This window comes from Leucoraja erinacea, chromosome 3, assembly GCF_028641065.1.
Source record: "Leucoraja erinacea ecotype New England chromosome 3, Leri_hhj_1, whole genome shotgun sequence".
Lineage (NCBI taxonomy): Eukaryota > Metazoa > Chordata > Chondrichthyes > Rajiformes > Rajidae > Leucoraja > Leucoraja erinaceus.
In genome coordinates, this window is record NC_073379.1 from 37,971,151 (window position 1) to 37,997,908 (window position 26,758).

At 42.7% G+C, this 26,758-nt stretch overlaps 1 protein-coding gene across 1 annotated transcript in view; it reads right to left on the reverse strand.

Moving 5' to 3' along the window:
* ecpas (Ecm29 proteasome adaptor and scaffold) overlaps positions 1-17,107 on the reverse strand; it is a 100,730-nt gene extending 83,623 nt beyond the window's left edge. Inside the window, exons 1-3 of the mRNA XM_055632447.1 lie at positions 16,999-17,107; positions 3,885-4,015; positions 2,185-2,301 (exon numbers count right to left, since the gene is read on the reverse strand). Of these exons, the coding sequence (XP_055488422.1) occupies positions 2,185-2,301; positions 3,885-4,015; positions 16,999-17,020 (270 nt within the window). The 5' untranslated portion in view covers positions 17,021-17,107. The remainder of the gene's footprint in view (positions 1-2,184; positions 2,302-3,884; positions 4,016-16,998) is intronic.
* Positions 17,108-26,758: the final 9,651 nt, after the last annotated feature.

A 26,758-nucleotide genomic window follows, 5' to 3' on the forward strand; every position in this document is an offset into this window, starting at 1 on the left:
ATTCTCTAACCCACAATTGTGTAGGTTGAGACTCTTGATGTATTGAAGATTGACATAGACAAATTATTGTAACATAGGGCAGTCAAGAATTATGGGGAATATATATAATATTGAAGTTGAGGTGAAGATCAGATCAACCATGACCTTATTCCTTGGTGGAATATGCTTGAGGGACAATCAGGTTTACTCATGCCCTTTTTTACATTTAAAAAAATGTTTCAAGAGTTCAATTTATTTTTTAAACAGTTCCAATCACATACATTGCAGGTTGTTCTAAATAGTGTTTCTAAAGCAGGGTTGCATTAGAAGTGAAACATTAGAGCAATAAATGTAAGACATCTGATGTCACAATCTCCACCTTCGCCAAGATGTCATGACTTCATTTGAGGAAACTGGCTGCAAACCCCTTTGATGATTTGATTTATTCAATTATTATTTTCAGACACTGTTAAGCTGAATAGGAGCATTATATAGGTATGTTACAAAACCTACCTGAATCGTGGCTGAGAATCTGCCCCACCCCGTGTGCGCGATTTTGGCGCTGTTTAGAGGGGGCGGGTTTAAAACGCGATTTTTACTAGGCTGTTGCAATCGAAAATGTTCAGCCTAGTAAATCATTAACAAAAAATCGCCGAAAGACCCCGTCGCAAAAGGTATTATTAGTTTTTATGGCCTTGTATAATAGTTATATTAGTTTAAAAATCACTCTCTAAACCTGCGACCTCTCGCAGCCCCAGGGTTTTATAAAGCAAACAATTAAAGGTATGTACCTTATTTTTACATTAAAAGGGGCTTCTTAAGAACCCTGTGTATAAAGTTTTCTATAGCGAGTAGCTAATTTTGGGCTCTTTATATCCCGCAGTATTTTTCTGGGCATTTGAGGGCACAAATCCACTGCAATGTGAACGTTCTAAACCAGCGCGTGCACAGGAACCCACTAGAAAGACGATTTAAAATGGACTTTAATTTACAGCAATTGAACACTAAATTCCTTCCATCTGGCCTATAAATTAATGTAAATGAGATTTTTAAATCATGTTTTATTGGGAATTATTTATGAATATTACTTGGACACTTGGGCTATTTAAAAACGTTAATCATCTATTAAGAAATGGATAGATGTTTAGATCTAGTAATTGAAGTTTGAAATTTGCTACACTTGGGTAACTAACTAATTATATGCTTTAATTTCAGGACATCCAAGTTAGATTATTTTACGTTTGTTTCATAATGGTTCAATCTACGATAACTGAAAATTTCATTCAGTTCTCTTAATTTTTAAGAAGGTTATGGCCTTTTGACTGTCCATGATCACAGCTTTTTTGTTATGTCCATAGAAAATCAATAGGGAACAAGATGCTAATTTCCGAGTATGAAAATGGCCATAACTTTTTAAATACTTGAGATATGAAAGTGAATTAGGTGTCAAATTAAACTTATTTTTATGCTTTATCTGATGGGATAAATTACAGACTTGATTTTTTAAATCTCAAAATTTTGTAACACTGCTACATTATAGGTGTCTGGTTGTTCGCTCACAGAGCCCACCTTGGAATATGGACAGCAAAATAGCTGGAGAGGGAATCACTGCCCCCATTACTGCCGAGAATCAGTGCCCGGACTTACATTCACATCAAGAAGGTTGAATTTGCTTGCTGACAGCATCCTAGACTTAATCAGTGAGGTCCTGCACACTATAATCAGGACTATGGGCAAGCCCTGCCCATGATTAGTTTGATCGAATCTATCGGCCAGTTTGAGATTTATATCTTTGGATGCTCATACGCCAAAGTCATTCTGCAAGGTGTGAAACGTTCTGATGTATTTTTTTGTAGAGATCATGTAATCAGCCTGATCATAACATGTCCTAAGTCTATTTAACTCCAAATGACATTCCTAATCATGAATAACAACTTTTTTACTCCTGCAATCTCTAAGCAACTATTAACACAGATTTAGCACAGAAGCAAAATCATTATCTCCTGCTTACAATTTCAATTCCTTTTAAATAAAATGATTCTCATGCAACATCATGCAAAATCCACTAGCTTCAAATTCCCCTTAATTTCACTCAATCTCACTCATTCCCAATAAATTAGCTAAAACTATTTATTTATTTATGTTGTCAGAACCAATAAATCTCCAAATAAAAGGCTATGAAATATAAATCAGGTATGTACTAACCGTGACAAATGAACCAGCTGCAGGATCCTGATACTGAACCAGGAGAGTTTCCACTGGTAATTGTATTTTGGGTCGACTCTTAATACGCTTGTTGAGGTGAACCAATAGTTCCATGACCTGAATTTTAAATGAAGAGCAAACATTCACTTCATTGTACATTGAAAATATTTTTTTTCCAAAAACCTGCCATACCAGATGGTCAACTAGTCTCAAACATCTATGTCCTAAACAATTGATTTTCAAACAACAGCATAATTGTCACTTAACTCAAGCTAAACATATTGTCATATGCACAAAGTACGGCGAGGTACAGATACAATGAACATCCTGCTTGCAGAGGCATCACAATATATTGACTCACAATACATAAAGACATAAATTACACATTACACAGAAATTTAGTTTTTACTAGACTAAGATGCTATGTCAGTTGTGTTGCTAGAGTAACAATTCAGGTGGCCAGATTAAAAAATCTAGAGAGGATAAATTCAAATCAAAATCTGTTTACTATTTTGAATTTGTTTCAAAAATATCTGGAAATGTTAAATTGCTATAATTTAAAAAGTTACTATGAAGTTGTCAAATTGTCATAAAACGTAGGCACAAATAACTGCCGATGGTGGTATACATGCGGGAGTAACTCACTGGGTCAGGTAGCATCTCTGGAGGACATGGATAAGTGACGTTTCGGGTCGGGACACTTCTTCAGACTGATTCTACTAGGGGAGGAAAGCTGGAAAAGTCGTGGATAGAACAAAGCCTATAAATGATGGGAGTATACAAGTAAGAGGGGATGAATGGTAGATAAGTGGATGAACACTAGAGATAAAAAGAGGACTGGAATACAAAAACAGACATGTAATGCCGAGGCTCCATATGGTGCTGAGGATGGCTGTGCTGGCTCTGGAGAGAGTCCAGAGGTTTACAAGAATGATTCCAGGAATGAGTGGGTTAGCATATGATGAGCGCTTGACTGCATTGGGCCTGTACTTGCTGGAGTTTAGAAGGTTGAGGGGGGACCTCATTGAACTTACAGAATAATGAAAGGCATAGATAGAGTGGATGTGGAAAGCATGTTTCCACTGGTGGGATACTGTAGGACCAGAGGTCATAGTCTCAGAATTAAAGGGCATTCTTTTAGAAAGGAGGCGAGGAGGAATTTATTTTGTCAGAGGGTAGTTAATCTGTGGAACTCATTGCCACAGAGGGCCGTGGAGGTCATGTCAGTGGATATTTTTAAGGCAGAGATCGATAAATTCTTGATTAGAACGGGTGTTAAGGGTTATGGGGAGAAGGCAGAAAAATGGGATTAGGAGGCAGAGATCAGCCATGATTGAATGGCGGAATAGACTCGATGGGCCGAACGGCCTAATTCTACTCCTATAACCTGTGAATGTGAAAAAAGGGACAAAAGAGTGAGTTCAGGATAGTACAATCAATCGGAGGTAGGATCCCAACCTGAAAAGTCACCTATCCATGTCCTTTAGAGATGCTGCTGAGTTAGTCCAGCACTTAAGTGTTTTTCAAATTGTCTTTTTGCAAGCTTTGCCACGGCATGATCTCTTTATCAAGTCACTGCAACCTTCCCCATTTCTATTCTGCAGCAATAACTGTGATGTCAAACCAATTCTCTGCATAGACTGCTGCATATTTTAACGCATGGAAGACTTAACTTTGGCAAAAGTGCCCAGTAAACTTACTTTTTTACGCACTCCCTCCTGAACACTAGACAGCTTCAGCAGTACCGGAGGAAGAAACTTTGAGATAATGCTTTGTAGTTGCTCATCTGTTTCAGCAAGGCCAAGGCGCATAAAAACCCGCTCAAGTTGATCTGAAGAATACAAAATAAAATTCAGCTCTTCGCACAGAACTCACTGTCGGTAATTGGTCGGCATTCAGATTCAGATTCCGATTCAGATTCAACTTTAATTGTCATTGTGCAGTGTACAGTACAGAGACAACAAAATGCAGTTAGCATCTCCCTAGAAGAGTGACATAGAATACGAGTAATAAATAAATTTATTTACGTGCATACAGTCATAGTGTTTTTCCTGGTGGGAGGAGTGTCCGGAGGGAGGGGGGGGGGTGATGGGCAATCACCGAGGTACAGTGTTGAGTAGTGTAACTGCCGCAGGGAAGAAGCTGTTCCTGGACCTGCTGGTCTGGCAACAGAGAGACCTGTAGCGCCCCCCGGATGGTAGGAGGGTAAACAGTCTATGGTTGGGGTGATAGCAGTCCTTGGTGATGCTGAGCGCCCTTCGCAGACAACGCTTGCTTTGGACAGACTCAATGCAGGTGAGTGAGGAACCGGTGATGCGTTGGGCAATTTTCACCACCCTCTGCAGTGCTTTCCGGTCGGAGACAGAGCAGTTGCCATACCATACTGTGATACAGTTGGTAAGGATGCTCTCTATGGTACAGCGATAGAAGTTCACCAGAATCTGAGGAGACAGATGGACCTTCTTCAGTCTCCTCAGGAAGAAGAGACGCTGGTGAGCCTTCTTGACCAGAGTTGAGGTATTGTGGGTCCAAGAGAGGTCATCGGAGATGTTGACCCCCAGGAACCTGAAGCTGGAAACACATTCCACCTCCGTCCCGTTAATGAGGGTGGGGGTGTGCGTGTCGCCCCTAGACTTCCTGAAGTCTACAATGAGCTCCTTGGTCTTCTTGGAGTTAAGGGCCAGGTTGTTGTCAGCGCACCATGCTGCTAGGAGCTGGACCTCCTCCCTATAGGCAGACTCATCATTGTTGCTGATGAGGCCATTGTATCATCTGCATACTTGATGATGGTGTTAGTACCATGTACAGGTGTGCAGTCATAGGTGAAGAGGGAGGAGAGGAGGGGGCTCAGCACACAGCCCTGTGGAACGCCGGTGTTCAGGGTGAGGGTTGAAGAGGTGTGCTTGTCTAACCTAACAGACTGGGGTCAGTTGGTTAGAAAGTCCAGTATCCAGTTGCAGAGGGAGGGGTCGATGCCCAGGTCACCGAGTTTGGTGATCAATTTAGAAGGTATAATGGTGTTGAATGCCGAGCTGTAATCGATGAACAGCATTCTTACGTAAGGGCCTCTGTTGTCGAGGTGGGAGAGGGCGGAGTGAAGTGCCATTGAGATGGCATCCTCCGTACTCCTGTTCTTGTGGTAGGCAAACTGATAGGGATCCAATGTGGGGAGTAGGCTGTTGAGTAGGGGGGGTAGCATGAGCTGAAGGGCCTGTTTCCATGCTTTATCTCTAAACTGAACAAATATATTTGGACGTATGAACACCGATAGAAAATATTAATCAGCAAGATTTTATTTAAAAGTCCAAAAGCCATTGAAGCTTCAGTATAAAAACCAGATAATCAAAACGTGGAAATACAAATTAATAATATACTTTACACAGAATGTAAAATTATTTTACATCTGCACAAAATTTTGATAACCTACAATTGGAGCATTACTTAAGTTTTTCAAGATTCCCAATAGAAAAGGCAAAAACAGCTGAAGTGTAGTTTGGAATAAATAAAATATTACTAGATTGAAAGGTTATATTCAGACAAAAATAAAATAAAAATTGTATTTTAAACTAGAATTGAAAGTTTTATAGAAGATAAAGTGTAAAATTCAAAATTCTGGAGAACTGCAAAATTAGTGATTCCCTTTACATTGGGTTATCCTGCTAGCAAAAGCAAATAAATAATATGAAAAGGTTAATTGCAATAATTAATCAATTTAATAAAATTCTCGACAAAATGTGGCTTGAATTTGCAATAAATGGCCAAAAATAAGAAATTGATTGAAAGGAGTAGCATGAAAGGGAACATTATGTTGAGTAAGTGCAACAGTAGAACTAAGCTAGATGGCTTCTGTTAAAAATAATATCACCACACATTAGATGTGAAAAGGTTTAAATTCTGTACAATTCTTTGGTACCATTCTGGAGTTTATTCTACAACTAACCCCACTGTAATTTATCTCTCCCACTGTCGTTCATTTGGCTCTTTGCAGGTGGAATAATAATTTAGTTTTTACATAATAATCACATTATCAGGTACATGGAGACACACATTATCCCCCCTGCCGCCCCGGGATTTCCGCCCCTGAGGAGAAAGTGAACTACCGGCAGCTGGAGAATGGTGAGTACTGGGAGGATCACAAGGAGAAGCTAGTAGAGAAGGGAATAAAAGTCTGAGAAAGAAGGGGAGGAATTGGCAAGATCTAAAGAAACTGAAGGATGGATTGAAGAGGAAGGAGAACAGGGAAGTGAGATTAATGGGAGGAGCAAGAAAGTGTGTTGGCAAAATCATGTGTATGCTGAACGTGCGTGGCCACATGTGTGCACTAAGTTTAGGTGGTATTGTTGTCAATTGCCTTGGACCTGCTTGACATTGCACCAAGATGATAGCACAGTCGTTGGATGAATAACAGGTAATGAGTTAAAGTATAGAAAATCAGATAGGATGCAGAGGGTGATGGTGGAAGGTTGCTTTTTGGACTGGAGGCCTGTGACTCAGGGTTTGGTGAAAACGTACATGACAAGATTAACAAGTTTGCAGATGATACAAAAATGGGTGGTAAAGTAAAGTATCCTTTATTGTCATTCAGACATTTCAGTTTGAACGAAATTGTATACCTTGCAGTCATAACATAGAATAAAATAACAAAACACACACTTAACACAGTTTAACATCCACCACAGTGAATCTACAGGCACCTCCTCACTGTGATGGAAGGCAAAAGTCTTAAAGTCCTTGTTTCTTCGCTCCTCGTCTCCCTTTACGTTGAGGCGATCCAGCTTTCGATGTAGGGACCCCGCCAGATGATGGTAAGTCCAGCGGCCGCATCCGATCTCTGCAAACGGGCTGGTTCAAACTCCGCGGCCTGGGACGGTAGAAGCTGCCGAAGCTGCCACCCTCCAGTCCAGTGGACGAAGCTGTCGTTGCGGGAGCTCCAGAAAACCGGTCACCAACCTGGGACCTGCGAGCTCCCGTTGTTGTCGTCCACTGGGTCCGCGGCCGAGTCTACGGTTTGGTCGCCGCCACCGCAACACCACCACAGCCCCGAAGTCGGCCAGCCCGGCGTTGGAAAGTCCTGGATCCGATTTATCTTGGAGCCTCGAGGTCAGTCCCAGTTGGAGGCCGCCAGCTCCGGGATTAGGCCTCAGTGCAGACGGAGACGGGGGGGATACGACAAGAAAAGGTCGCATCCCCCTGAAGGAAGAGACTAAAAAGAGTTTCTCCCACACCACCCACACATGCACAACTAAAATAAACGAAATAAACTAAACAACAGGACAAAAGAAAACATAAAAAAAGAAAAGACAGACAGACTGCAGGTGAGCCGCAGCTGCTTGGGCAGCGCCGCCACTTCCGGATTCTAATGGTATTGTGGACAGTGAAGATGGTTGTCAAAAATTACAGCACAATCTTGATCGGTTGAGCAGGTTGGCTAAGGAATAGTTAATGGAATTTAATACAGTGTGAGGTGTTGCATTTTGGGTGCACTAACATGTGCAAAACCTACACAGTGAATAGTAGGGCTCTGGGGAGTGTTGTAGAGTAGAGAGATCTAGGAGTACAGGTACATTGTTCATTGAAAAAGGCATCACAGGCATAGGGTACATTGGTTATAGAAGTTGGGATGTCATGTTGAAGTTGTATAAAATGTTGGTGAGGCTGCATTTAGAGTATTGTGTTCAGTTTTGAGCACCATGTTATCAGAAAGATGTTATCAAACTGGAAAGGATGCAGAGAAGATTTACAAGAATGTAGCTGGGACTCAGACCTGTGCAGGGAGAGGTTGAGCCGGTTGGGACTCTATTCTTTGGTGCACAGGAGGATGAGGAGTGATCTTACAGAGGTGTACAAGATCATGAGAGAAATAGATCGGGTAGACGCACAGATTCTCTTGCCCAGAATAGGGGGATCAAGAACCAGACATAGTTTAAGGCGAGGAGGGAAAGATTTAATAGGAACCTGAGGAGTAACTTTTTCAGACAAAGGGTGGTGGGTGTATGGAATGAGCTGCCAGAAGCAGTTGAGGTAGGTACTATTGCAACATTTAAGAAATATTTACGCAGGTACATGGATAGAACGGGTTTAGAGGGATATGGGCCAAACGCAGGCAGGTGGGGCTAATGTAGATGGGACATGTTGGCTGGTGTGGGCAAGTTGGGCTGAAAGGCCTGTCTCCACGTTGTAGGACTCTATGCCTCTACGGGAGGGAGATTGATAATTTGAATAATGCCAGAAAACAATCTTGATCTTAAAAATAGCAAGACCAAAGAGTTGAATATTGACTTGAGGAAGGGAAAGCCAGGTTCCATGAACCTGTCTTCAGTGGGAGGATGGCTGTGGCGAGAATCAAGTTTTGTGTTCTTAAATAACTTAAATAACTGTCCTTAGCCCAACACATTGATACAATCACAAAGAAAGCTCATCAATACCTCTACTTCCTGAGAAGACTCAGGAGATTCAACAAATCACCGAGCATTCTATCAAACTTCTACATGTGTACAGTAGGGGTTATACTGTTTCACCACAGCCTGGTTTTAAACTTGAATGCCCAAGAATAAAGGAAGCTGCAGAAAGTGGTGGACATTAGCCAGGCATTAACCTCCCCCATCATGAAAGGGGCTTTGCAGGAAGCGGTGCCTCAAAATGGAAGCTAATATCATCAAAGGTCTACGTCATCCTGGTCGCACTATCAAATCACTGCTACCATTGAGATGACAGTATACATGCCCGAGAGCTGTGACCTCCAGGTTCAAGAACAGATTCTTCCCATCAACCATCAAAATCTTGGACCACACTGCACAATCATATCCACAACCACACCTGAACTGCAGTCTACTATGGACATTGTTTAAAGGTTGTACTACGAATTTCGATTTACACTATAATAGCCTAGTTGCCTAGTATTACTGAAAATGTATTGTATTATACTTATTTGCATTACTGTTGCATTAACATGTATGTAAAGCTGCAGCAAGAATGTCATTGTTCAGTTCCCAGTGCATATGACAATTAAACTCTTGACTTCTTGTCTTGACTTTGCTCTGTCAAAACATCTGTAGGTGTGCAACAAATAAAATTATTTACACACCAACGTCTTCCATTCCAAAGATCTGGAGTTTGCAAGCCATCATCAACCATGAGAAACTCTTCTGAAAATGATGGCAAAGAAGTAGGCATATTGGGCCAACATATTGAAGGGGCATGTATTCCATGCATGTTTCCCCTCTCTTTATTTACCACTTTGTCTATACCTCAAATTCATTACTCTTGTATTCATTAAATCAAATTGTAATTGTGCCAAAGCTGTCTGCTTTAACTGTTCTGCCTGGTGGTTAGGACCAAAGATCCTAGAGGAACAAGATAGACCACTCCTCGAAAAACGCGTAGCATGACGTGTGTGATCGTCGACGCCATTTTTCGAGGCATTTATTGGGCTTCCCCCACACTGTCATGGCGTCCTTATCTAAATTTCATCTCACTGCTCTGCTATCAAGTATTCTAATCGTAAATCTAAACGACCCGACCTGTCATTCTTTAGGTTCCCCAATAAAAAAGAAAGGTGAGAAAATATTTTTATTATTTTCAGTCGATATTCTGTCGTGAAAATGTTATTTTCTGTTCTCCCATCAACGGCCATTGGGAAACTTGGTTTGTCGGTACATTAGAAAGTTATTAGACTTATTTTTAATAGTTCTTTACTCACCACAATAATAAAGACAATTTTAACACTTCTGTACGTTTTTGGTTTTGTTTTGTAAGGGATTAGTCTCCACAATATGGCCCGCGGACACATTAGGTCCAGTGACCAGGAGATTTTTCGAGCTCAGATTCAAGTCCGAGAATGGGCGGCTGTTACCCATTATATTCCTCGAACATAGGGACATAGCAAACAACACTCACATACGTACAAGACATCACAAGCAAAGATCACAAGCCCGCCGTGAAGAAGGGTGCAATCAAATATTATATAACTCTGCTCTATCATCTTTGGGTGCAATGGTGGGTTGGGGGGTTCGGTGGCGGCGGCCGCAATCAAAGATACTAGTGGAGCTCTGCTCTATAATCTTTGGTCGGAATGGGACGGCTGCGCGTTATAATGTGCTATCGTGCCACTCTCACCCCTCCCCCTCTCTCCTTCTCCCTCTCCCCCTTGTCCCTGTCCCCTTCTCCCTCCCCCCCTTCTCCCTGTCCCCCCCTTTCCCCTTTCCCCCCCCTTCTCCCTCCCCCTCCCTCTCCCTCCTTCTCTCGATCTCTCTCTCCCCTCCTCTCGATCTCTCGCTCCCCTCTCTTCTCTCGATCTCTCTCTCTCTCTCTCTCTCTCTACCCCTCTCTTCGTCATCTCCCTCCTTCCCTCTCTCTCTCTCCCTTCCATCTCTCCCTCCCTTACCTCTTCGTGAGAGTTGGCAGCTCTGCTATGCCTTGGGTCCAAAAGAGGATAGATAGAAAATACTTAATGGTCTTTGTAAGAAGATTTTAATAAGCTCTTCTACATTTAAGGTAAATTGACATATTAGAGCCAAAACGCATTTTCAATATACAGGTCTCTCCACACAACTGAAAACAATTGCATTTAAGTGATATATCATCCATTGTTCAGGCAAGTAGCACTAAGTTACAATAAACTTCTTACATATTCCAGGAATTCATCTCATAAAAATGGGAGAGGCTTAAATGCATTGTAAAATCATAAATCCATGTTGACTTGGACTAATCCTTTTACTGCTATCCAAATGCCCCATTATTACATCTTTAATAATTGACTCCAGCATCTTTCACACCACCAAAGTCAGGCTAACTGGTCTGTAATTCCCCGTTTTCTCTCTCGCTCCTTTCTTGAAAAGTGGGATAGCATTAGCTATCCTCCAATCCACAGGAACTGATCGTAAATCTATTGATCGTTGGAAAATAATAGAAACATAGAAACATAGAAATTAGGTGCAGGAGTAGGCCATTCGGCCCTTCGAGCCTGCAACGCCATTCAATATGACCATGGCTGATCATCCAACTCAGTATCCCGTACCTGCCTTCTCTCCATACCCTCTGATCCCCTTAGCCACAAGGGCCACATCTAACTCCCTCTTAAATATAGCCAATGAACTGGCCTCGACTACCCTCTGCGGCAGAGAGTTCCAGAGATTCACCACTCTCTATGTGAAAAAGGTTCTTCTCATCTCGGTTTTTAAAGGATTTCCCCTTATCCTTAAGCTGTGACCCCTTGTCCTGGACTTCCCCAACATCGGGAGCAATCTTCCTGCATCTAGCCTGTCCAACCCCTTAAGAATTTTGTAAGTTTCTATAAGATCCCCTCTCAATCTCCTAAATTCTAGAGAGTATAAACCAAGTCTATCCAGTCTTTCTTCATAAGACAGTCCTGACATCCCAGGAATCAGTCTGGTGAACCTTCTCTGCACTCCCTCTATGGCAATAATGTCCTTCCTCAGATTTGGAGACCAAAACTGTACGCAATACTCCAGGTGTGGTCTCACCAAGACCCTGTACAACTGCAGTAGAACCTCCCTGCTCCTATACTCAAATCCTTTCGCTATGAAAGCTAACATACCATTCGCTTTCTTCACTGCCTGCTGCACCTGCATGCCTACTTTCAATGCCTGGTGTACCATGACACCCAGGTCTCGCTGCATCTCCCCTTTTCCTAGTCGGCCGCCATTTAGATAATAGTCTGCTTTCCTGTTTCTGCCACCAAAATGGATAACCTCACATTTATCCACATTATACTGCATCTGCCAAACATTAGCCCCCACTCACCCAGCCTATCCAAGTCACCTTGCAGTCTCCTAGCATCCTCCTCACAGCTAACACTGCCCCCCAGCTTAGTGTCATCCGCAAACTTGGAGATATTGCCTTCAATTCCCTCATCCAGATCATTAATATATATTGTAAATAGCTTGGGTCCCAGTACTGAGCCTTGCGGTACCCCACTAGTCACTGCCTGCCTAATGAAGAACTCAACCATATTATGGTCACTCTTGCCCAAGGGGGCACGTACAACAAGATTGCTAACTAAACCCTTCCTCATTACTCAATACCCAGTCTAAAATAGCCTGCTCTCTCGTTGGTTCCTCTACATGTTAATCATATGTATAAATATATATGTATGTGTATATATATGCATGTATGTGTATATATGCATGTATATGTATATGTGTGTATATATGTATGTATATATATTTTTATATGTGTGTATGTATGCATATAAATGTATCCATATGTATGTGTGTATTTGTATGTGTGCATATGTATGTGTATACGTATGTATGTATGTGTATATATGTATGTGTGTATATATGTATGTGTATATATATATGTGTGTATAAATATATATATGCATATATATATTATTACTATATAATTATATATATAATTGCCTTTATGGTTTATGTATATCATCTTACAAGACAAATAAATTAATAGTGATTATTTAAATCAAAGTAGCTTCTGATCCATGAGAATAAACTTAACTATCTCTAACTTGCCTCTCACACACAGACACACATTCATATAAATATATATAATATGTATACGTTAAATTTAATTTTGTGCAGTGTGTGTTAAAGCAATACAATGCAAGGGAAACTACGCAAAGGAGGGGGCTGTTCCCGCTACAAGATACTCGAGGATCTTTGCTTTGGATCAAAGATTATAGCGGAGCTCTATAATCTTTGCTTTGGATCACAGCGGGTGGCATACCGGAAGTCGCATGTCGCCCTAAAAAATGGCGGCCGTGACGTTCCGTCACGTACTACACGCCAGCCCATTGAATTTCGAAGGAGTGGTCTATCTTGCTCCTCTAGGATCTTTGGTTAGGACCTCCAACACCTTATAATTACTGCTATTAAATTCATAATTTTTAACTTTGTGTAGTATCTGAATAAAGAAAACTTTCATGTTTTTTAAGCTCTCATAAAATCATTCCTTCATAATCATCATAAATTCATCTTTTTCCCTACTATTATCAAACTGAACTAATAACCTATTTCACACCCCTTTCTCAGAAGTGCTACCACGTACTCTTACTCTTAATTCTATCTCATTTTGTAATTCTGTTATTGCACTTCAGTATTTATTTTTGACATTGCATATTGCATGACAACCTTTGCACTAGTTCATGTATTTATTGTTTCTATAAATTTTCATGTAGTTCTGCTATAACACAATAGTTCTGCCCTTAAGAAACCTTGTGTTATACAAAATTGCATTCGGAAAACAATTGTTAATAAGAAAGGGGGACAAAAATGCTGGAGAAACTCAGCGGGTGAGGTAGCATCTATGGATAGGAAAAGGGGGTTAGGGACAAGAGAATTTCAGATTCGGAATTACAAAGTTCCCATCCACAGGATTTTCAAAATTAAAGGTCTTTTTATAGTTTTAAGCTTATTTTTGTTACTGCTAGCTAGAAATGCTAAAGGCCATATGTTGTATTGGTTACACTGTGGAACAGCATCCCCTTTCCCATCAGAACTTCCCCCTCCATCGACTCTTTTAAGTCAAGACTAAAGACTTATCTATACTCCCAAGCCTTTCCTGATGTCCTCTGAGTGAGGGCTACATGTATATATGTATGTAGCTTGTTTTGTTGTGCTATTGTTATAACAAATGTAAAGCACTTTGGCCAACAAGTTGTTTTTTAAATGTGCTATATAAATAAATGCGACTTGACTTGACACTATTGTTGCACATGTGTCAATTGGAAATGATTGTTTGTAAACTTCAATGGCTACATGTGGTGAAACTGACAGATGGTGTTCTGAGACAGAGGTGGCAGATTACTGTGGAAAGCTTCTCTGGAAGCATTTTCCTTTTCCTAGACTGTTTTAGTGAGACAGATTTTCAGCTTGTCTATTTCCAAAGTAACTTTTTAATTCATGTTCTTGTACTCGATTGAAATCATATTATAACTAATTTCACCTATGTATTACAAATAGTATTCCCTACTTTATAAATCACGTTAAATCCAATTAGTGGTATGGAAACATGTGTTATAGCAGAACCTCTTGTACAGTTTACTCTAGGAGTTCCAATGTGAACAAGGAATTTCATGGCACATTGGTGTAGATGACAAACTAATTTGAATATGGTGTATATCCATCCATTTCGAAAACCAGAGAGACCCCAATTACTGTTAACCTGTCATTATTTTCTCACTTTTACTGCCAATAACATTCAGGTATATCATCACAGGTGCTGGCAAACTTTGTTACCATGTCTGAATACATATTTTTAACTGATTGGAGGTAATTTAGTTAAGTTCAGACTCAATTGGTCCCCACTATTGCAGCTATGCTCAGAAATGACAACTAATATTTTTAATTCTATTAATATTTTAATTTTAATACATTTTCAAATTCACCTGGACCATTTCCAACACCTCCCTACTGCTTCTAGACCTCACCATCTCCATTGCAGGTAACCGACTACTGAACAACATTTACTACAAACTCACTGACTCCCATGGCTTCTTTCCACCCTGCTTCCTGTATGGACTCTATCCCCCACTCCTAATTCCTCCATCTACACCCAGGATGAGGTGTTCCAAACCAGGGCATTGGAGATGTCCTCATTCTTTAGGGAACGGGGGTTCGCCTCTTTGACTATAGATGATGCTCTCACCAGGGTCTCCTCTATATCCCGTAGCTCCGTTTTCACTCCCCACCCCCCCACTCGAAATAAGGACAGAGTACCCCTTGTCCTCACCTTCCACCCTACCAGCCGTCACATACAACAGATATGGAAGATTGCAACCTTCACGTGGTCCGCCCTGTATCGACGAATTCAATCAACCCAGCGTGCACAATCAAATAAGATCAAATAGAACAAGTTGTCCTACAACTTTAGGCTGTGCACGCTATATGCAAGAAGTCATACAACAGATAATCCTCCAACATTTTCGTCACCTCCAACAGGATCCCACCACTGGCCACATCTTCCCATCTCCTCCCCTTACGGTTTTCCGCAGAGACCGTTCCCTCAATAACTCCCTGGTCAATTTGTCCCTTCCCACCCAAACCACCCCCTCCCCGGTACTTTCCCTTGCAACTGTAGGAAATGCTACACTTGTCGCTTTACCTCCCCCCTCAACTCCATCCAAAGACCCAAGCAGGTTCACATGCACTTCCTCCAACCTCATCTATTGCATCCGCTGTTCCAGGTGTCAACTGCTCTACATCAGTGAGACCAAGCGCAGGCTTGGCAATCGCTTCGCCCAACACCTCCGCTCAGTTCGCAATAACCAATCTGATCTCCCGGTGGCTCAGCACTTCAACATCCCCTCCCATTCCGAATCTAACCTTTCTGTCCTGGGCCTCCCCCATGGCCAGAGTGAGTTCCACTGCAATTTGGAGGAACAGCACCTCATATTTCGCTTGGGTAGTTTACATCCCAGCAGTATGAACATTGACCTCCAATTTCAGGTAGTCCTTGCTTTCTCCCTCCTTCCCAGCTCTCACACAGCCTTCTGTCTACGCCTCTTCCTTTCTTTTTCCCGCCCCCATCCCCCCACATCAGCCTGAAGAAGGGGCTCAACCCAAAACGTCGCCTATTCCTTCGCTCCATAGATGCTGCCTCGCCCACTGAGTTTCTCCAGCATTTTTGTCTACTAATATTTACAAAGTATATTTAATGTAGCAAGTAATTCCAAGTCTCTTCACAGAAGTATTTTTATCAGTCACATTACACATTACAGATTATTAGGCCAGCTGATCAATTGCTTAATTAAAGAGATATTTACATTCTAAAGGAGAAAATGGACAAAGCATTTCATAGAGGATTTCAAAATTTAAACCTGAAAAATAATTTCTCCTTGGACTGGTGCACTGACAGTGAAAAAGTTGCCTCAAGTTTAGTTGACATCCTCTGGACTAGGAATTATCGAGGTTTTTCAGGTTTTTACAGTACAATATAGTATTAGGGGTCCCTGAGTTCTGATCTGGAGATTTAGGGATAGAATTACAGTTGTACAGCACAGATACTGACTCTGGCCTACCAAGCTCACGGTGATCTTTCTGTCCACCTCTGCGCGTTAAGACTACATAACTTCCATGCTTTGCCCATTTAAGCGTTCGTCTACATGCCTCTTGTCATTTTATGGTGCAATGACTTTGCACCATACCAGTTTTAACTGACAGCCTTTCAATCCGAAGAATCTCACCAGTTTAATAAAAGAGTAAAATGTATATTAAGGAGAATATTGTGGGAATACACAGCTTTGTCACGGGAATGTAACAGGCTTAAAATTTACATACTTGGTTCTATATTAAATTTCACTTTCGGTTTACTGTAAATTGAGTGGATTCACATTAAACCTTCCCCGCCAATAGGAATCAATTGCAACACATCTGTGGCCCGACAGCGGTCGACAGTTTCCAACCTGCCTCTGAACGATCAGAAAATAGGTTGTCAGCACCCGCGGGGCGGTGGCAGTGGCAGCGGCAGTAGCAGTAGCAGTGCTGGGCTCCAACTGCTTTGCAGCCGAAAGATGTGGTTGTGATTGTGACCGAGGTCTGAGATCCTGCCATAGGGCCTTCACCTTCTCCACGGGGGCACGGCCACTCCTCTAACCCAACTTTTTAAAGCACAGAATAATTCACGTGCAATTTAAATCTGCTCAGGATGATTAAGAGTCCGACGTGGAGAGTTTAAAAATATATACATAAAGGTGTAAGCCTACATCAGGGGGGGTTTATTGCCTCCCTTCCCGCTGTGCGTAAAATTGGAACGGACATTTATACCCGTGTCGAGTAATCATGCTTCTTCGAGCCCCTTTTATCAGCCATTTAACTCCCCCTCTCTCTCCAAACTTACTCAGCTCATCCTGGGCAGCCATCTTGCAGCAGCGGCGCCGACTGGAGGTCGAGCCCACACCACGCGCCGCGGGAACGCGCACGCACGCACCTACGCAGGCGGCGATGGAGACAATGGCGACGGTCGAGCGTAGCGCGCGCGCGCACGCGGAGCGCTGTACGTATCGACATGCGCGCTCACGGCGCCGGGGCCTCGGACACGGGCTTCCCTTCCCAGCGCATGCGCGCTCACGGCGTCGGGGCCTCGGACACGGGCTTACCTTCCCAGCGCATGCGCGTGGCGGCGGCCGGGGCTGTCTTCTGCACGCTGTAAGCATGAGCAAAGATCTTGCTCTTGTATCTTTGATCAGAAGGTCACAAGTGACAGGAGCAGAATCAGGCCATTCGGCCCATCAAGTCTACTTCGCCATTCAATCATGGCTGATCTATCTCTCCCTCCTACCCCCCCCCCCCCCCCCCCATTTGGCTGCCTTCTCCCCAAAGATCTTAGCTTCTCCCCATAGGGGAGTTGCACGTAAGGTCACTGGGTCATAGGGCTTGACGCACGGAGCCGCTCAATCCATCTGGAGGACATCCGTCACTTACATGTTATTAATACAAGAAACGCGTACTTTCCTACCTGTTAAAAACCGCCAGAATGTTGAATTTATGCGCTGAAAAAAATTGTGGGAGTCGGGGTAAGTGTGAGAGACATGTACCCAACTTTAGAATTCCAAAAGTGAAGCGAAACAAAGGTATAGGGAGGTTTCACGGCAGTCGGGTCACGAATATATAAAAAATATATCGCCCTTAAGGTACAGGTGCACAACCTTTTATCCGAAAACCTTGGGACCAGGCACTTGTCGGATTTCGGACATTTTCGGATTTCCGAATGGAAGATTTTTAGCGTAGATTAGGAAGGTAGCGCGGACGGCTTGAAAAGTCTGGAGCGGCTGCCTCCTCCCCGGAGACCGGGGAATCATTGTAATTCATTGCATAAATGTTAGTCAGTTAGTTTGGAGGGATTTTATGTGGTGGTGGTGGGGCGTGAAGGGGGAAACATTAATTCATAGTCCCCTACCTGGTCGGAGAGGCGGGGAGCAAGCAATGCCTTACCGGGTCGCCGTGCAGTAAGCTCCGGAGCGCTGTGGCCGCCAACTCCCAGCTGGGGCTGCGGGTGGCGCCGGTTGTAGCTCCGACCCCGGCAACTCTACCCCTGGCTGCGCGGCGCTCCAAATCCAGCGCCGCCCGCGACTGGACACCCGCAGTCCCAGCTCCGCGAATGTTGGGAGTCGGCGACGTCGCAGCGCTGGGATACCAGCGGGAAGCGGGCAATGCCTTACCGGGTCGCCTTGCAATAAGCTCCAGAGCGCTGTGGCCGCCAACACACAACATCGCGGAGCTGGGGGCTGCGGGCGTCAGGCCGCGGGCCGCGCTGGATTTGGAGCGCTGCGCAGCCAGGGGTAGAGTTGCCGGGGTCGGAGCTACAACCGGCGCCGCCCGGGAGTTACTGCATGGCGACCCGGTAAGGCATTGCCCGCTCCCTGCCTTTCCGACCAGGTAGGGGACTAAGAATTAAAGTTTCCCCTTCACATAAAAGCCCTCCAAACTAACTGACTAACATTTAAGCAATGATTTACAGATGTTTAAGTGTCTCCCCGGTCTCCGGGGAGGAGGCAGCCGCTACAGTATTACAGACCTGGGTTGACCGTGGGTCGTTTCGGGTCAGACTTGGCGCCAAACCCGAGCTTTGGTGTGCAGACGACATACTGGAAAAAATGTCCGGTTTTCGGAGTTTTTCGGTTTCCGGAACTCCGGATAAAAGGTTGTGCACCTGTATTGCAAGTGGGCCAAGATCTTATCAGTCTTAGTAGGACCCCCCACTCCCCTCACGTTCCACGAGACAAATCTAAGAGTGTCGTTTGTGTTGGCCATATTTAGCTATAAGTGAAGCGAAATGAAGGTATAGGGAGGTTTCACGGCAGTCGGGTCACGACCCGTGACCCATACTGTTGCTATGCTACTCCAAATGGATTACATGCGATGAACTGCAGGTAGGCACTTACCATTGTTTCCAGCGTAGCGGGCCCGTTAAATCCTGCTGAAATTGTCAATTTTTGCGCTGTAAATAATTATGGAAATCGGGATAAGCGTGTGAGACAATTATCCTACTTCAGAATTCCAAAAGTGGAATGTGGATTATAGAAATGACGGAGACCTTAAACGTGGAAAGAATTAGACTTGCCCTGTTGGACAAACAGGAATTATTCGTTGGAACATGGTCTCCTTTTATTGAGTACTTAAAGGGTCAGAATAGTTCAGCACAGGAACCTGACTAGCACCCGGACTAAAGATTGGATGAAATACTACACTTTGAAATATACGAACATATCTCGAATGATGTCTTTAAACTTAAACAAACTTTTCCATTCTTCCTTAATTACCTTTTTCACCCCTCTCTCCTTTTTTTTTTTTTTTTTTTTTTTTTTTTTTTTTTTCCTTTTATTTTCCCCCTCTTTTTCCCTCTTCTTTCCCTCTATTTCACCTATCCTTTTAGTTCTATCTAGTTATAAAAAAAAAACGAAGAAAAATGTAAAAAATATTGGAGACAATGTAATAATAACTGTCAATGTTATCATTTTAAAAATGTAAGACAGTAATGATGTAATAGACTATGTACTTATCTCCAATAATAATAAAAAAAAAAAAAAAAAAATAAAAAAAAATTATAATGCAGAAAAAAAACATTAGATCACCTTCATCCCAAGGTAATCTAATAACTTCTACCATTTCCTACTATTAATTTAATTCCCTCTTGTCAGTGATTGGACTTTAAAGGTCTTATTCCAAATGGCCTACTAAAGCTCAATAATAGTCAAGTCTGTTCCTGGATTCCTCTTCATCGTCTTGGCATGGTAATAATGATTTATAATGTTTGATAGAAGAGAAAAAGTTTCATAGAAATAGAGGCTGGGATTGAGAGGGGAAAAGGGAAAAGAAGGGAATTGGAGACTGATGGATGAAGAAACTGAAGGATTAGCAATCATAATTAGATGGGAGAGCACAGTCAGAATTATGTGATAAAGCAATACTGAGGCCACAGGTTGTGAATTTTTGTGGAATGCAGCAACTGATTGGAAATGGAAAATAAGTCAGGTCATTTATGAAAAAACAAGTTAAAGCTATGGATTGCAATAAATCAGCAAAGGGGCACTAGAGAGGCCAAAAATTTAAAAAATATAAAAAAAAAAAAAAAAAAAAAAAAAAAGATTCCAAAAGTGAGGAGAAATGACGGTAGATAGAAGCAAGAACTGAAGGGACAACGACAGACAGAGTGCTTAGCGAACATTGGCCGTTTGCTCACTGCATTTCATCAACAGTAAGGCATTATTTGTGTTTTTTCTTGATTCCTTTGGCATCTAAAAAGTTTCAGAAGTGATAAATCTGGCTGTAATTTTTTTAAATCGCCCATGGTTCTCGTGGGTTTTTACATACAAAATGAAAATGCATCTGAAGAAATATTTACAATTGGAAATTATCGCATTTGCCCAATGCATTTCATCAACAGTAAGGCATTGTTTGTGTTTTTTCTTGATTCCTTTGGTATCTAAAAATTCTCAGAAGTGATAAATCTGGCTGTAAATTTTCCTTCAGATGCGTTTTCATTTTGTATGTAAAAACCCACTTGGGAACCATGGGCAATTAAAAAAAATTACAGCCAGATTTATCACTTCTGAAACTTTTTAGATGCCAAAGGAATCAAGAAAAAACACAAATAATGCCTTAGTTGATGAAATGCAGTGAGCAAACGGCCAATGTTCGCCAAGCACTTTGTCTGCTGTTGTCCCTTCAGCTCTCGCTTCTATCTACCGTCATTTCTCCTCACTTTTGGAATTCAGAAGTAGGCTAAATGTCTCACACGCTTATCCCGATTTCCATAATTATTTACAGCGCAAAACTTGACAATTTCAGCGGGTTTTAACGGGCCCGCTACGCTGGAAACAATGGTAAGTGCCTACCTGCAGTTCATCGCGTGTACTCCATTTGGAGTAGCGTAGCAACAGTACGGGTCATGGGGTCGTGACCCGACTGCCGTGAAACCTCCCTATAACCTCTGACACTCGCGAGAATACAGTCCTCACTCGGTGATGGGCAAAATGCTATCCCCTTGTACCTTGAACTTTCCGAAGAGTCCACCAGGGACTATACTGGAAGTTGGACAATTTTTTTTATACTGGACAATTTTTTACATTTATCAAAAAAAATTAATCAAGCCAATTAACCTGTAAAACCTGTACATCTTTGGAATGTGAGTGGAAACCGAGATTTTCTCTGAGAAAATCCATGCAGGGTCACAAGGAGAACGTACAAACTCCAGACAGACTGCGCCGTAGTCTCCCGGGTCTCCAGCGCTGCATTTTGCTGTATGGCAGCAACTCTACCGCTGTGCCACCGTGACTACCCCAAAGCAATGACTTCTTGTATTGTTATTTCTCACACTCACACCCCCTCCTGCCCCCGAATTATTTACGGGGTCTTTATTTTCATATGTTTTTAAGTGCAGTTGTCCTGCAACATTCACTCTGCAGAATGCTGCCAGACCTGTTGAGTGTTTCCAGCAATTTCTGTTTTATTCCTGTAATGCCGTCTTGTGTATCTCCCATATGTTTCAATGTTCTTATAGGGAGGTTTCACGGCAGTCGGGTCACGACCCATGACCCGTACTGTTGCTACGCCACTCCAAATGGATTACACGCGATGTACTGCAGGTAGGCAGGTAGGAACCATTGTTTCCAGCGTAGCGGGCCCGTTAAAACCCGCTGAAATTGTCAACTTTTGCTCTGTAAATAATTATATCAATCGGGATAAGCGTGTGAGACATTTAGCATACTTCAGAATTCCAAAAGTGAGGAGAAATGACGGTAGATAAAAACGAGAGCTGAAGGGACAACAACAGCCAGAGTGCTTGGCGAACATTGGCCGTTTGCTCACTGCATTTCATCAACAGTAAGGCATTATTTGTGTTTTTTCTTTATTCCTTTGGCATCTAAAAAGCTTCAGAAGTGATAAATCTAGCTGTAATTTTTTTAAATCGCCCATGGTTCTCGTGGGTTTTTACATACAAAATGAAAACGCATCTGAAGTAAAATTTACAGCCAGATTCATCACTTCTGAGAATTTTTAGATACCAAAGGAATCAAGAAAAAACACAAATAATGCCTTACTTGATGAAATGCAGTGAGCAAATGCGATAATTCCCAAAATATCCTGGTAATCTTGTTCAAAGATACTAGAGGAGCACTCCTCTAGATTCTTTGATCTTGTTCAATAAGCGAGTTCGGTATCTCGATAAATGCAAGGAATCATGGGATTTGTCAAAGTTTATTCGGGATTAAAAAAACGAACGCAGCGCTGTATAAACTGTATAAATTGTTAACTATTCTACCAAGGAATTAATCTAGAATTCTGTCAACTCAATAGCTTCCTTTCTTGTTCTGCTGTTCGCACACTACTTACACAGTCCCAGTTCTAGTTCAGTTCATTAATCTGCAATTATGAGATATGCAAAAAGTTGAAACATTTATTATTTTCATTTAATCAATGTGTTTGCTACTGGAATAAGAAAATATAACTTGTTTGAAACATTTTCTTATCTTTATTCATAATTTATGTGTAAAAATATATTTCATCTGAGGCAGGCAGCAACTGTGTCAGTATGATGTGGGTGGTGTGAATGTACTGTTAAGGCAAAGATTCATCTACGAGGAAAACTGAGCCCTGTGAAGGAGCCGCCAATCCGATATAAGACATTTAACTGTGAAATGCCTGCCCTTTAGTATTGGATAGATTGAGTGGAGTGTTCCAAGTTTGCGGTGGTTGCGGTGCGTTTCCCCCAGCCATCTCGACCAGTGCACATTGACCAGCACAGTTTGCCAGGCCTTGTTAACAGAGGCTCTTTGTGCAGGTGTTACTCAAAGCCCAAAGGTTTTGTGGAGGTTCTGCGTTAGGATCAGGCACGCAGTAAGCTAGCGAGAGGGCTGTCAGATCAGATCAGCCCAGGTTGCCGAGTAGCTGAAGGACGGATTTTAATGGGTTGTTATTAAACTATTGCGACATTGCCAACTCTCTCTCTTCCAGATCCCCCACCCCAACAGTCGACAAAGTCTGACTGAGAAAATACTCCCACTCATATTATGGGTTAGGTCCGCGTTTGCCCACTCACTGGTGCGGGCGATGCCTCCTTCAAAGCGAGCGGGAACACGTCCCATCAGTTGGGGAGCTACGACCCACTCCTGAGTGAAGCCTCTAGTTTGGTTACAGTTCAAATGGCTGCAAATTCTCCTAATTATCACCGTCCGGTCACCTGGACCCGGCTCCCAACTGTGTGCCCTGTCAGACTGGAACCAACCCCAGAGGTTAAAGCGAGAGCATCTTTATTTAAGCCAACCCACCTTGAAAGTTTAACCACTGTTTGAATCCAATTAGAACTTTCCAACCTACCCCCCCACACACAGCACATTCTCTTCGTTTCCTTCATTCCAGGAAGGTTGTTTAGATAGGAATGTAAGGACTGTCTCAAATTGGTTGACCACACAACTTGTAATTTGTGTAAATCAATATCAAATTTGAATGGCTGTGACTCAGGCTAATGCCCGGCATTTGATAATTGACAGGTTTGTTCCAGGCATTCTTGCATTTTCAAGGCTGGTGCTGTATTGTCAATTATTTAAATAGATACAATAGTGGATTTGTGCAGCCTCCGGTGCGCCGCAGCCTATTGCTGACATATTTGACAGATACATTTATTTATAAATCTAATTGAAATGAATACGCAGGTCCGTACACACACAGTAGCTCAGCCGGCGAGAATGTTTATCCCAAATGACCCATGACCTGGGCATGCGCAGTTGTAATACCGAACTCGCTTATATTCATTCCATAGTCAATGTCGCCAAGAACAGGTTATTGGTTTATTTTCTAATTGGTAGAGTTGGGAGATTACTGTGTAGAGATTGATATCAATTTTTGTTACATTGCATCAGTGCTTGAAAGGTACAGCTCTGGCTGTAATGTTCCTTATGAAAGATGCTGCATAAATGGAAGGATTTCTTTTTATTGACTGTCTTCAAAGCCATCTTCCAAATGGTTTCTGCAGTCCAAAAGGTATTTTTATCAAAAGTAATGGGGGGGAAAGGACTTAATTTTATAAATAAGTAAGTCAATGATTTTTAAAAGGCTGCCATAAAGACTAATTGGGTGCATTAATGCCCTTCAAATAAAATATGTTATTAGTGATGTCACAGGTATATGGGGTTGGCAGGAAGACTTTCAGTATATTAGCCTTCATCAGTCGGTGTATTGAGTTCAGAAGCTGGGATGTTATGTTACAGTTATACAAGACATTGGTGAGGCCAGATTTGGAATATTGTGTTCAGTTTTGGTTACCTTGCTGTAGGAAGGATGTTAAGCTGGAACGTTGCCTTCCTATGGGAAGAATGTTGTTAAGCTGGAAAGAGTACAGAGAAGATTTACGAGGATGTTGCCAGGACTTGAGGGCCTAAACAATAGGGAGAGAGGTTGGGCAGGCTAGGACTTATTCTTTGAAGTGCAGGAGGCTGAGGGGTAATCTTATAGAGGTGTATAAAATCATGAAGGAATAGATAGGGTTCATGCACAGTCTTTTACCCAGAGTAGGGGAATCAAGAGGCCATTGATTTAAAATGAGAAAGATTTCATAAGAACCCAAGGGACAACATTTTCGGTACACGGACGTGGCGCCGACAGACAACAAGCTGAAGCATAGAAGTCGAAGCCAAAGAACGGAATGGAAACGAGGCCGAAACGCCAATAAACTGAAAGTCCGAAGACGAAACGCCTACTAACCGAAAGGGCGGGACGCCTAAATCCCAAGGAACCGAAAAGCTGTGTCGCCTAAAAGCAAACTTACCGAATAGCCGCTCTGTCGAAGGGAGGGAGAGAGAGGGGGGAGAGAGGAGGGGAAGAGAGAGGAGAAGAGGGAGAAGAGTGGAGAGAGAGGAGGGGAGAGAGAAGAGGGGAGAGAAGGGCGAGAGAGAAGGGAGAGAGATGGGGAGAGGGAAGAGGGGAGAGAAGTGAGAGGGGGAGAAGTGAAGTGAGAGGAGAGAAGTGAGAGAGAGAGGAGGGGACAGAGAAGGGGGAGACGGGAGCATGCGGTTCATTTTCCCACACAAGCCATAGGTGACTGCAATCTGACCCCAAGCACCAAGTTGAAAGCGGCCGAAGGTGTGCATCGCTCGGGACAGCCCCCACTCTCCCACGGCCACCCTCTGCGGGCTGCGAGTGGAGCGTAGGTTTGGGACAATATTCATGCCTTCACAGTGATGTGATGGACCAATCGCTGACAAGTCCCGCCCCCCGGCAACGTCAAGTCCTTTATTGGACTTTTCTGTTGAGCGCAGTCGGTCCTTTGGCTTCAAGGCGACGCTGCCTTTCGGGTAGGTGGCATTTCGACAGAGCAGCCATTCGGTAAGTTTGCTTTTAGGCAACGCAGCTTTTCGGTTCCTTGGGTTTTAGGCATCCCGTCCTTTTGGTTAGTTTGCATTTAGGCACCCACCCTTTCGGTTAGTAGGCATTTCGCTTTCAGACTCTTTCGGTTTATTGTTGTTTCGGCCTCGTTTCCATTCCGTTCTTTGGCTTCGACTTCTTTGCTTCGGCCTCTCGTCTGTCGGCGCCACTTCCGCACACGACATTTTCACCCATTGTGGTGGGTATTTGGAATGAGCTGCCAAATGAGATAGTTGAGGGATGTACTATAACAGCATTTAAAAGACATATGGACAGGTATATGGGTAAAAACTATTTAGAGGGATATGGGACAAATGGACAGACGGGACTAGTGTAGATGGGGCATCTTGGCTGACATGGGCAAGTTGGACCAAAACATCTTTTTCCTTGCTGTTTGACTCTTTGACACCACCCAATCATATCAATCATAATATAGTTGACCCTTAAGTCTTATCAGTTCAGTGCCAATTAGAACAAAAATAAATAATAACGTTGCCAACAACACGTGCAAATATGGAATACAGATGGGGGTTTCATTCCCAACATCAATTGCTCCTCAAATGTTGGCATCAAGGTCCTAACTTCAGCATGTTCTTTAGCCAAACCATGCCTTATCCATGTCTAAAATCTTCATAGTTTATGCTCCTATAAAACTGCTAAGGATAGTTACATTTTCTAAAGATATTCTGTTTATATTTCAGATAATCTGCATTCACAATATTGAGTTCCTGTTTCAGTTCAATTATCTTTCATTTGGAAGCTGAGGCTATTGTAAGAATGGTGCATATCTATCTATCTTCTATATTACTAAAAGTCTGATCTTGACCGCTTTTGGCTCACTGTGCTGTGATTTCCGAGAGAACACCGCCACCTATGGCCGTCATTGTTGGCCACCTCGCTCAGAGCCCCCCTCCACCTTCCAGGACCGGAAGATTTTTCCATCGATGAAAAATCAGAGAGATATGAATGTTATTTAAAAATTTGCCATTCTCTCTGCTGCCCCTGCTGGTGGGAGGGGGGAGGGACAATAAAACCCGGAAGTGGTGTGCCTCACTCAGTCTCTGCAAGATGGAGGAAGCCAGAGGGTCACGTCTCTCTGAGCTCTGAATAACACTGAACACATGTCTACTCAACTGTGAGTCCCCTTAATGTGGTTTGAAAATGAAAATATGGTTGGTTTTAAGTAAAAAGGCACTGCCTGCAAATGGTGGTTTGGGTGCTTTGGGTAACTTCCTGTT